The following is a 13,162-nucleotide window of genomic DNA, read 5'->3' as shown; positions in this document are numbered from 1 at the left end:
CAAACAGATCCATCATTTCTAGTGATGGAGCTGGGATTTCCCCTGATTTGGCCGAGTCCCCTCGGATTTACAAACACCAGGACAGGGACCATCCGTGGATGTGGTTTTTTCCTACACACCTGAGCTATAGGAATTCTCTTCACTAAGAATCTCCTCATTGTAAACAAAGATTTTGCCAACAGGCAAAACAATATGAGTGRGATTCATCCCATCCTGAAGGAGATGCCTGCTGCTGGCCAGAACATATTGGAAATACCCAAAAAACAGCAAAAATCCCTCACCAGAAGTCATTCCCAAATGTCATGGCTGTTTGCCCACTTAAAACCAGTCTCAGCCTATGTATTCTTGAATTTARTGGTAAAGAATCCCCTCCTGTATTGAATCACATTTGTCTTTTGATATCTTTGTTAGGTATTTCAGCACAGAGTTATAAACCAGCAGGGCAGAGCAGTGCAAGGCCAGTCCTGCTCCCCAAATCCAGCCCTGTGCTCCAACACGTCCCACAAACCCTTCCAGAAACCAGGCACCCTCTTCCACGAAGCCCACAACACTCTCCTTCCTGCAGAGAGGCTGCTGGGTGTCCTCTGATGGCTACAAATCTCCTTAAAAGCCCCAACTTTGACCTGGCAGCGGTTTGGTTCTCCTGTGCACACACTCCTGGCTTAAACAGCTTTTCCCTGAGGATTTCTCCCTGGATATGGCCTCTGCAGCCTTTCCTCTGCTGGAAAACAAACTTCTTCTTGTTGGGGGTGAGAAGAGACCTTGAAAATTATCAAGTTCAGCTGTCAAATCTCCTCAAAAGTGGGTAACTCCACAGATACTGAATTACACTCCTAAAGGGGAATAGTGGGGTTCTCATGGATCGTCTCATTCCGTGGGCAGGCACAGCTTCCACCATCCCAGGTTGCTCCAAGCCCTGTCCAGCCTGGCCTTAGGCACTTCCAGGAGTGGAAAAAATTTAATCTGCAACGAAAGGCTGGATTTCATGCGAGTTCAGCCCCTGTCAGGTTTGAAGGGGGTGTTTGAAGACAGAAGAGGATTAAGAAGGATATTTTTGTTTATCAATGGGAATCCACCTCCTTAGCCAGTGATCACCCTCAGCACCACCATCAAATGCTCTTACCAGTGACTAATCTGTCTGACACATCCAATTACAGCTGTGATTAAACCCCTCTGATCAATAAGATTGATAATGGCTCCCAAACAAAGCTTTCTTTCTGAAATGTACCCAAACATCGTGTTTATTCCCACTCATTTAATTAGAAAGGATAACGAATCCTTTGTTAAACCTCAAGCAATTATCTTTTTGCTGAAAAGGCGTGGAAAGTGCACAAGGCAACACAGCTACCTGGCCATAAATCAAAGTTTTGCACTGCAGATCACAGGGAACCTCGATTGCTTTCCATCCTCCTGTTCTGGGGATGGAGTTTAAGTAGGATTTTTTTTTTCCCCAGCAACACTCAGATTAAAAAGTCATCACCTTCATCTGATCTCATATCATCGCCTGCATGAGATTTCTCCACAAACTTCCCCCTCACCCCCARCCGTCAAAGTTCAAAGTTTGATTTTACAGCTCAGCTTTATTTATTGAGTTATGGAGCCCCACTCCAGAAAAACAATTTCTTTGACCTACTTGTGCTCACAAGCTGTGAACATTCCAAAGRGGAAACACCTCCTATGTATGCACTTGGAAATTATCTGTCCACACCGYTTACAAAACAGACTTCTCCAAAAACTGATCCACCCACAGCCATCCATTTAAAAGCCAGCACTTCAGGGATTTTTTTTTTTTCTTTTGGTTCCAGGGAAGAGGAGAGTCTAGAAAATAAAGTCAGGTATTGAGGTCTTAAATAATTGCTGATGTTTTGGGGTAAATGGGTGACAGCTGCTTTCCACAAAGGAAGGGACCTTAAAATCATCTCCTTCCTCTATCCCAGGGTKCTCCAAGCCCCATCCAAYCTGGCCTTGGGCACTTCCAGGGATCCAGGGGCAGCCACAGCTGCTCTGAGCAACTGTGCCAGGGTGTCCTCCCCCTCAYAGCCAAGAATTTCTTCCCAATATCTCACCTAAAGCACTCTCCTTCAGTTTGAAGYCATTTCCCTTGTCCTGTCACYTGAGTTCCAGTACTTTCTCCATGGACAAAACCATTTTATAGTGCTCACAGCTGCCATTTCTGAACCAGTCCTACTCATGAGCAGCAACTGGTGGAAATGTAGATTTATCCCAGCCCATTTCAGTTTTCCATCATGAAAGAAGCCTCAAAAATATTTCTATATACTTGCTAAAATTTGGGCATTAATGGCTTGTAAGAGGGCTGTGCATCTTTACTTCAGAATTGGAAAAAAACGTTTTCAGTGGTTTAATTCTGTTGTTAGAGGGGGGAAAAAAAGCTGTTTTGGATTACATTTTCCAATGAGAAAAATCATCCTCAAAAAGCAGAAAAACATATCATCACTTCAACTATTTATTCTTCTCCTTCTAATGTACTGTACTTAATTGAAATTCTTTAAATATCCATGAAAACGAAATGAARCATTTAGCTGGCTTTCAGATGAGTGTTTTTATCCACCCTGAGCTTTCCTTTTACTGGATTCCAGAAGAACATTTCTTCAAACGACTCCATTTAACTGTGCAGGGACACTTGAAACAGCTTCCAAATCAAAGGAAACCCTCTCTCAGCAGATAAAAGCCRGGGCCAAAAGCCTTCCTGGCATCCAGTGGAGCTCCCCCTGGGATCAGYTTGTCCCAGGATTCTGTTCCATCAGGACAGTCCTTCAGGCAGTAGCCTGGCTGCAAACAGCACCAAGGGGGAGAGGATGAGGAGGCATCCTTTCCCACTTTTCCCTCTTTCGGGAGGAGGGAGACAAACCCCAAGTAGGATTTTTCCGCCACTTTCTCCAGCGAAATGATCCCTTTGTTTTGGATCATGGCAGTCTCTGCACACCTTTTACTGGCACAGAGATGGGACTGGTGACTTGAGAAGCGTTGTGATGCCTTAGGATTTTTACTTTCTGTATTTTCATGAATCTGTATTCTTATACTTCTCTATTATAGCACTAAAAACTACCGTTCTCCCATCTTTAGAGAAAACAATTCCTCTTTGAGCCTGAATCCAAGGACACCTCGCTGCCTCAGAGCCCCAAAATATGGAAACAACAGAGAATTGGATGGAGCAAGTTTGGGGTGGTTGACATCATCACCTGAAGGTGTCACTGGGGAATTGGGGCCCAATATGTTAATGAGATGGAACTTATAAAAGGTGAAGATCTCGTGACTCRGKGTCCATTTTGGGTGTAGCCTCAGGAGCTTTGTCTGCCCTGATGTACCAGGGGGCCTGTTAGGCCTGGATTAAAGTTGTCTRTTCTCATTCTCTTAAGTTTGTCTGGCCTCTGTTTCAGGTGWGCCTGATTTTTAGGCAACAGTTGGAGGGAAACAAATCCAGCTGGATGCCTTAACTTGTCCCAAACCTGTTTTGGGGTTTTGACAGCTCTGCTGCAGGACAAGATGGGGTGGGATGGGATGGGATGGGATGGCATGGCATGGCATGGCATGGCATGGCATGGCATGGCATGGCATGGCATGGCATGGCATGGGACAGCACCAAAACCTTCCTCTGTTCCTGATCATAGAAGCAAGGAGTGGGTTAAGGAGCCTGGAGACCCTTCCAGGAGTTCCCAGTGGGAATGAGGAGATCAGGAGAAGATCTCAGCTGACTGTCCCAACTCCAGAGATTCTTCTCAGCTTTGGGGCATCCTGTGCTTCACCACCAGGACAGGACCAGTTTTGGCATGGGGTTGGGAGGGCAGTGCAATGAAAGGAGAAGGTCACAATAACTTCCCTCAAAGCATTCCAAGAGAATTCCAAGAGGAGGCTCTCCATCTCCTGAGAGAAGTTCAGGCTTTCAGTTCCCAAGGGAAAATTGGAAAAACTCCAGTTCAGAGAGGTGGACAACTGAATTTAAGCCCACAGAGACACGTCAGTTCAGCTTTCCCAGCTGGGAAAGGYTGCAAGGGAACCCCAGAGAGCTGCTGGAACCCTTGGCTGATGGAACTGTGTTTTGGAAGCACCAATTCCCCTCCCTCTTGAAGACCATCAGCTGAGGGAATCCCTGCTGCAGCAGCAGGAGGGCTGGGAAACAGCCTGGGCCAGGCAGGTGTGAGGCTGGGAGACRTGGATTTGCTGCCAGGGAGGGAAGGGAGCGTTGCCCTACCTGAGGTCTGGTTGTCCCAGGTCAGCTCTGCCAAGCACTGGCTGCGCTCCTCCTCGATCTCCTGCATGATGCTGCACTCCGGCCGCGTGCTGGACGCCTGCAGGGAGGGCACAGAAGGACACAGTGAGCCAAGCCCACCCTCAGGGAGCCATTCCTGGAGATTTAGGGCCTGGTGGAACGAGCTGGAGCTCTCCAGGGCACTGCCCATGGGTGATGTGCACCCAGCCTTATTTTACATTCACTCGAGAAAAGGGAGAGCAACCAGAGCCCACTGAAAAATCAGCATTTCCCTCCATTTCCTCAGGAAAAAAAAGAACCAAAACCTATTTTTTTTCCCTGATGATCAGGAGCAAATCTGCTGCTTTATGCTCTGGAAAGCCTGCCTGGCTAACCAGCACCACCAGCTATGTAGGGCAGGGAGACGGCAGCTTGAATATTCATGCCAGGAGCAGTGGGATCTGTGCTTCATGGTTTATTCCCTGACTCCTGGCTCTCACGCTAATTCAAAGCACAACAAAACCCAAATCAAATACGAACGGAATMTCTGATGCAGATTAGGAGATCAAGGGGCTGAAAAGCAGGAAATTCCCAGTGACAAGAGTTTTTCCCCTCAAGTGGCTTCTCCTCAGTCAGGCCTAATTATATTGTGTTTGTAATACAACAGTGGCCATAAATGTTCAGGTAATTAATCGTGGACTCCTCGTAACGTGGAATTCCTGAATTTCCTCAATTTCCTCAATTTCYTCAATCATAAAGTGTGATTTAATCTGAAATTAATGATGATTTTTACTCCAATAAAGGAACTGGGAGCTCACACATATCTCAGTGTCCCCTTGTCACCCACGCACTCTCAGCTTAGAGGGGACACTTTGACCATCGCTATGGAAAGAAACTGAGGCTGCACCAAACCCATCTCTTTTAAAGGGACTGGAAAGAGCATTCAACAGGGAGAAAACTTTTCAGAAATCCAGCTGCAACAAGGTGGAGTGAGGAAATGATGTCAGGATAGCCAAGGCTTGGCTTGAGTTTATACTGTCACTGACAAATGTGATGCAGGAAAAAACATCAGTGTGCTCTAACCATATATTTGCTAGTGAAGGTTTTAAGATAAAAAGTCCAGAAATCCTTTAAAGGTACAATTGTTTGAAGTAAATTTGGATTAAATTATAAAATAATTTAGCACATTACATTTATCACACCATTTCCTATTAACCTGTCCTACTCTTTTCCCTGTTTCATACTCTGCCTGGTTCAGATTGTAATTTCCTTCAGGTTGGGAATGGGCTTTGGTTAGTAGTGTCTAAACAATTAATTATGTGGTTTTCTAGTCAAATTAAAAATAAATAAAAAAACAAACACAAGAAGAAGGGAATCATTTGGAATTGTCTTCATTCTCAAATGTTTCTCTTTCCCAGAGGGAAATTTCCCAAGAAATTTCATCTTGGCTCATCTAAAATGCCACAGATTCRTTTTGTTTTGATTTACAGTGCTTCTTGCCTTTTTATTTTAACCTCAAAAAGGCACGAAGGGAAGCATGAGAGATTTGCAGAACACTTGCTGGAGAAATAAAGATTGAAATGTTTTCCAAACATTCTGACTTTTTCAAAGGGAAGTTCTAACTCTCTGGACTTAAACTTTTGCCAAATKCATCTCACATCTATAAATACCTCTGGCTTTCACTTTATAAATTAATTCATACGACTTTAGCTTTGATCAGGGCTGGCAAGGCGCCCTGTAMTTCTACAATATATCTTAATATTTTTTAGGCAGCAGATTTTAAACCAAGCCCATTAGCAAGTACTTCACTGCCACTTCTTCCCTCCCTAAAAACTCATGCCTAAATTGGCTGATTGCATATTTATCACAAAGGCCCTCAATATTTACTTTTGGGTAACTTTTTTTATCACCTTTTCAAAAGAAATGCTCTGAAAAGCTCTGCTCTGAAAAGCGGGCTTGTGACAGGCTCAAGTAAACTTGCTCATGCACATAATTGTTAAAATCTCATATTTTTAATTTTTTTTTCATRCAATCCAAGAGAMAACATATTTATGGCAGTGCTGGGGTAATGACTCCACTTGWGGATCTCAGGGATCTCTTCCARCCTTAATGATTTTATGATTCTGCAAACAAAGAGTGGGATGTAGCTTGCCTCCTCTGCCAGTGGGACACAATCAGCCGCAATTTCAGCTGAGTCAGAGCTCAGTGTTGAGTTTGACCCAATTTTAAACCATCCCTTCCCATCCACCAGCAAACACCAGYTCTGAAGGCTTTCATCCCACCCCACTGCCCATGGCTGGAGAGGTTCAAACCTAAACACCCTCACTTGGCTGGAGAAGGTCAGTGATGTGTGAATTTGGGCCTTTAACTCAATCAAGGTCAACAAACAGATTCTCCAGGAGGACTTGGARTTTATGGCTCCTTTTGCACGTTAACTGAAAAAGTAAATAAATAACTGTGTCAGAGCAGCCCTCCTTCAGTGATAAGAGCAATAACCCTCACATTGCACAGCTGTCACTGACACAGCAGAGGCAGGTAGAATAAAGAATAGTYTAAAAATACCAGGYTTGGRCATCAYTGGGAAATAGAAAGTGTGTCTTTTTTTTTGTTGGCGGGTCATCAGGGCATCTGGTGAGCAAAACAACAAATTTAGCTGCTTTAATTCCCCTCCCGGGTGAGAAAATGCTCAGGGGCTGGAAAGAGCCCTCAAGAGCTGTGAGTGCTGCCCGTCAGAGGGGATATTCCCTAGATGAGGGGCTCAATAATCATCTTTTCTTGGCCTATTCCTCCTCAAAAAGTTGAACTAGGACTTTACAGACAGTTTGATATAAASTCACTTTACTAATTCTCCATTTCTAGGTTTTTTGGGTTTTTTTTTTCTATGTTGCATTGTTTCGTTTGGATTTTTTCCTATGGAGAAGGTGGGGATTTGGGGTTTTGGCCTCTTTCACTGCAGTGGGCAACTGACCACACAGACAAGGGGCTAGGGAGAACATTAATTCACTTTCCCCATCCAAAAAGTAAATACAAAGCAAAAGCATGACAAGCTTTGGTTAGCCCATGTTAACATCAGATGGAGAACTGTAATCCAGTTTCTCAGGGATATCCCTTATGGGTGAAGATGAAACTTGGAACCAGCCCTTACTGCATGCCCAAAACACAGTGTAAAGGTGTGGTGGGTTTGTCACAGGGCTTCCTGCTCATGCTCTGAGCAGAAAGATGAAGGGAATGTTTCTCTGGATGTGATTTCCTGCAGCTCTGAATTTTGCAGCAGCTCTCACACATCGAGGAGTTGTAACTGGAGTCTTTATTAATGAGAGTTTTCCTTCCCTATGGATCCCAGGGATTGTTAGGGGATTACTGTGCAGCCTGCTGCTGCAAATAAAGCCCTTGTGTACACTCTAAAATGAAATACAATTCCAAGGGTTGTCACAGACTGAAGGAGATTTTTCATCTCATCTCTGCTGTCTGCCACCAGCAGASCCAGAATAACCATGGGACACAGAGACAGGTGGGATTCAGCAGGGCCAAGAGGAAGGGCTGTGAGCCTCAATAGGGCCCTTTCTTCTGATCCCAGAGCATTTCCTGGGGTCACCTGGAGCTCACTGTGTGGAGACTCCAGSAGAGAAGGAAATGGATGGGATGACCATAAATAACAGGAGTCAAAAAAAGGAGGAGTAGGACTGAAAAGCCTTCAGAGGATGAAATCCCATCCCTCACCCATTTCTGTTCAGCTCTGTGGAAATGGACATGGGGTGATTGTGGTTCTCTGGGTGACCATTTCTCACCATGCCCACCTTCCCGCAGCTTCTGTCAAAACAGGAATGCAGYTTCATTTCAAGACAAGAGCACCATTGCTCCCCAGAGTTCCTGTGACTTGACTCCAGTCACTGCTCGAGGTGGAGATGAGGTTTCTTAACCTTTCCTCACCTGAACCACAAAGGAAATGAAAGATTTTGGCAGGCAGGTCTCATTTCAAGCATCACCCGAAGGAGATCCTTCTGGCTTTCCTCCACAGTCWTTTTTTGTAGGAACACAGGACTGGAGGAACTTCTAACACAACAGTCCTGGCTTTGCCTTCTTCCATACCTTCATGCAGCTCTGTTTTAAAACTAAATTTTCAGTTTCTTTTGTGTTTTTTTTCCCCTTAAGCATCCTCAGGAAAACACAGCTTTATTCCTAAAAGTGCTCTGAGTTTTTTGGCTCTGAGTGAGCCAAAAAAATACTGTGTAAAAGGACAAGAATCAGTAAAAGAAGACATCAACTCAGATTTATGTCTATAGTGATGAGTGACACAATTTCCAACAAGACTGTCAAAAGCTGCAAAAGCTCTGGTGGTCTTGGGAAAAATGAAAAAAAAAAAAAAAGAGTATTTATAGAAAATTATAATTATTTCCTCTTCTGAAGGAACTTYGTGTGAGAATCCAAAACCACGTTACAAATAAGGCAACATGGAGAAGTAAATTTTAKGTATCAGTAATCCAGACATAGACTGGGAGATTAATGCAAGTTTAAAACACTCCAAGAGCTCTTTGTGGGAGCAGCACAGGAGGACTTGCAAACCCTGTGGTTTTTAATCAGAGGGAAGCTCTCCTGTGACCTCTCCCACGTCGTGAATAAACTTAAAAATAAAATAAAATTATAGTAAAATAAAATAATAATAATAAAAATAAAATAACCCATCAGTGAGGGACTGTGGGATCACGGGGAGCAGCATGTRTCCCTGGGAGACTTTCCCAGCTTTAAGGGGTCCAGGCAGATGCCCAACTCTCCTGATTCCCACTCAGCTGCTCAAACCACTCCACTCGGTGCTTCTGCCAAACACAGCCCTGCCAATGACAGATCCATCATTTGATGAGCAAAGCAGATGTCTTTTCCCAGTTCAGAGCAAGCTTTGGGCCAAATCAATCCAGCAGCTTGGAGCCTTCATTCGGGCTGATTGTCCCATTTATGTGGGAGGGGTTGGAAGATCAAGGAGACCAAAGGTTTTGCAAAGGGCTTGGAGAGCCGGAGGGAAAGGGAAGCTGAGCAGCTGTGCTCCTTAACTCCTTAGGGACAAGCTTGCAAGTGCTTCTGCTGGAAAACAGAGCTGAATTTGGGCTTTTGAGGAAGGAGTGATGCCCTGGAATTGGAGCAAAGGCACACAACTGAGAAAGAGGCAGCACTTGAGTGGATTCAAGTGAGCAGGAGACAGCWCTGAAGGCTGGGTGAGCACATTCTGCTCCCTTCTTTAAATTATCAGCTGGAGTAGCTAACGATGAATTTCCTCTCTGGGAAGCTCAGACCAAGGATCTGAATCCAGGCTGTTGCAGGGACAGAGGGATGCTGCAACCATGAGCAGCAGTGCTGAGATCTGCAGTGACAGGGTGCAGAGCAAAGAGCTACAACCCCCACATGGCYGAGGATAAATCAGAGAAAAACAACAGTGATTATCCCAAAAGGGATAGGGACAGCAGCAGGAAAGGGGGGAATGAAGAGGACTCCACTATGTGATTTCTCTATAAATTGGAGGGCAACAAAGTCTGTTGTAGTTTTCCCTGAACTACTGATCATTGATTACTTTTAATTTCCTTTACCTGTGGGTGTAAGAAGCCTGGTTGAGGAAAGCCTGTTCTTTTCCTTAAAGACTGTTCCAAAATTTGCCTACTAAACTCTTTAAGCCTTCTGGATGAAATTCAACTCCAAAGGATCTGCTACAGGAACAGCAGAAATGCAAAGGAAAATCCAGATCCAGACCCCCAGGGATCAGGGACGGGATTTAGGGATCCAGGGGCAAAATTGTGTGTCAGTAATGTAAACATCTACATCTGCCTTCACACTAGTCATCCTTTCTCACCTGAAGAGAGGAGCCAGCACTTTCAGGGCATGAGTCACTCCAGACTGAAGGAATTGTCTAAAATTTTGTCCAAGAGGAATTGTCTAAAGTTCTGTCTAAGTAAGAGGAAACTTGCCTCGTGCTGCTCCATCCAGGGACCCTGAGGCGTCTGGCTGAGGGATGGGTGGCTACACTGCCGATACCCAAAGTTAAATGAGCCAAATCCTGCAGACCTGGGCTCATCTAAACAGAACCATTCCCCTCCAGACATCCCCATCCTCCCCCAGTGCTCTTCAAGAGCAGGTGGAGATGGTTCCTGGCAGAATCCCTATAAAGAAGTTGAGTGAGAGACTGGTGAGAGCTCCAATTCGTTCACAGGCTGGGTTATTTTCAAGATATTTCAACTTTGGCATGCTGCTGGTTCAGAAAAGGTGTCTGCCTTCAGCAGAATGAGCAGGGTATTCTGTTAATCCTGAATTGTCCTCACACAGGCCTGAGTCACCTCCTGAGCAGCCGCCTCGTCACTGCTTTGCACAGAAAAATGGTCCTTGATCCAGGTGCAGGCTCRGAGGGACTCTAAAGCCTCAGATCCCAATTCCTGACAGTTCCTCCAGCCATTCATCTCTGTTTCTTGCCCTAGGCACCCACAGAATGCTCCCACACAGTCATCCCTGCCCTCTGCTGCACCTCCAGCTCTCTCCAGCTGTGCCACCAGCGTCTGATTTTCCTCCTGAAGCCACCCCTGATGTCACCACCCAGCAGCTCCTCCTGTCACAACACTGAGATCCAGAGGGAGCTCAGATCCACTCAGATGGCCCCAGGAAGCTGGAAGGCTTTTTGAGTGGGGGGATATGGCAGAGGGAGATCCCAAAMCCAGGGAAGTGAAATCTGTCAGGTTGTCCCAAAGGTGCCCTGAGCTGGCAAGTGGGAGCTCAGTGCWGAGCCTGTCACAAAAACAGAGCTTGGCTGAAATCACAAAAAGTCTCTGAGGTTCCTCTCCACATTCCCAGTCATTCCCTGGGCCTCTCCCACTGCCTGGACATACACACACACAAAAAGCCTCCTGCAAGGTGGATTTTGGGCATTATTCACCAGGGAGCTGGATAAAGCAAACCGGATGTTCTCCAGTTCTCAGAAAAGCTGCAGAGGTTTGGCTGGAGGAACAACAGTTTTGGTTACATAGCCAGCTCCTTTTAACTTTTAGGGGAACTGAAAGCCCTAAGAGTATGTGAACCCAGTGTAACCAGAGCATCAGGAAAGGAAGGGCTGSAGTGACAGACCCCAGGCTGGAAGGGGAAACCCTCAGAGCGGGAAGAAGCACCAGCTCCACCTGGAGCTCTGGGGYTGTTTGCAGAGGAGGCAAATCCTGTCTGCACCTTCTCACTGCTTTTGGTGGTTTTTTTTATGCACTCAGGGAAGGAGAGCAGAGGGAAATGTTACAGAACAGCCTTAAACTGAGAGAGCATGGGTTTAGATTGCATATTTAGGAAGGAATTATTCCCTGGTGAGGYCCTGGCACAGGGTACCCAGGGAATTCATGGCTGCCCCATCCCTGGAAGTGTCCAAGGCCAGGTTGGASAGGGCTTGGAGCAACCTGGGACAGGGGAAGGTTTAGGGTCAGTATCACATCCTAAAGAGCAGCCAGGAGAGGATAAGGGAACACAAAACAGAGAGAACATGAAAAAAGGAAAGTATAAAATAATCCTTCCTGCAGCCTGCGCTATCCACTCACCACAGCACTCTTCTATAACATAGTTTGGGATGAGGTTTTAACCTTGGCTATCAACACCTTCCACATTTTTTATCAAACCAACCTGAGAGAAATTCCAGGGTGATTTTACTATTCACACATCACTTCTGTTCTAAGCAAGAGGCCCTAACAGGGCTCATTTGTGTCACTATTCCAATCTTTCTGTGAAAATTCAGGTGTGTTCCTGGAACGATCTATAAACAGGTCTCATTTCAAAGAATTCTCTCTCAAAGGGCTGCTTCCCTGTGAAGGGGACTACAAAAAATACAAAGCTGTTGGCACAAGATGAGTTCAGTTCATTCAGACATCAGGGGAAAAGGAATGCTCCCTCTTTCAAATGGAGCAGAAGTGGCTCAGTCAAGGCTCTGGAGCACATTATTCATGGGTTTAGAAAGCATTTTTATCAGAGCCCTCTACTGAATGGTTCTTCACAGATCACCTGAAGTATCCAGGTGTGTATTTCAGGAAGAAGGACATGCTGGGATGGGCTCTCTACCTTGGAACAAAGGAAAATGTCTTTGTTCCTACTAAGGAGGGAGCCAAGAGTGCCCCAGGGGTTTGGAGCTTCTCCAAGCACGGAGCTTCTCTGGCAAAGAGCAGGACAAAGCCACCTTTCCTCCTTCGGCTGGGGAGGGAGGGAAACAAAAGGATCAGTGATTTGCTGAAATGTGYGAGGCAGAGTGAGGTTAGGACAGCCACAAGGAACATTGCTGCTGTGGAAAAAAAGGATTTATAGAAATCCTTTCCCCTGTGATGGGGAAACCATGCAAGAGCAAGTGAAAAAATCCTGACCTGAGCCAGCACAGGATGGACACATGGACAGATCCTTGATTCAGAATGTGCTGGAGAATACTGATTGTCCAGGGATCTCCTAGAGGAAAGCTTCTAATTGCTTTCAAATTTGCCAACTTTCTGCTAAGACGTATTTGATAACCCTTCAAAGGCCAGTGCACATAGAGGACATCCCAGATCCGAGCTGCCRATGAAGAGAGACATCCTCATCAGGACTCGGCAGCCTGGCAGCAGATTTTAGGTGGGATTTAAGAGGCCTGGAGGAGTAAACATTCCAGGACTCAGTARTAAAAAACCATCAGCATTCCCGCTGCAGAGTTCTGTGTGAAGGGTCAGCATGGAGAAACAGAAAAAACTCAAAACCTGGTTCCACTCCCCATGGCTGAACAGGTTGAACAGGTTGTGCCATGAGCCCGAGAGAGGCTCAAACACAGAGGGAAATGTGACAAACAGGACATGACACGCACTCGCCCACGCTGTCCAAAGAATGCACGCAGCACTTCCACCTGAGCAGAGCTCTGACGGCTCCCTGGGAGCTGAGGGCCACCACGTCCAACCCTTCTGACAGCTCCACACACCTCCCTGGTGCTCAGAGAGC

General features: G+C 45.8%; 1 protein-coding gene across 1 annotated transcript in view; it reads right to left on the bottom strand.

Moving 5' to 3' along the window:
- VIPR1 (vasoactive intestinal peptide receptor 1) overlaps positions 1 to 13,162 on the bottom strand; it is a 99,658-nt gene that overhangs the window by 58,266 nt on the left and 28,230 nt on the right. Inside the window, exon 2 of the mRNA XM_057370875.1 lies at positions 4,211 to 4,307. Within this exon, the coding sequence (XP_057226858.1) occupies positions 4,211 to 4,307 (97 nt within the window). The remainder of the gene's footprint in view (positions 1 to 4,210; positions 4,308 to 13,162) is intronic.

Source organism: Malurus melanocephalus, unplaced genomic scaffold, assembly GCF_030028575.1.
Source record: "Malurus melanocephalus ecotype Western Australia unplaced genomic scaffold, MMel_1.1 scaffold_135, whole genome shotgun sequence".
In the NCBI taxonomy this organism is placed as follows: Eukaryota; Metazoa; Chordata; class Aves; order Passeriformes; family Maluridae; genus Malurus; species Malurus melanocephalus.
This window is presented reverse-complemented; position numbering and strand designations above follow the sequence as displayed.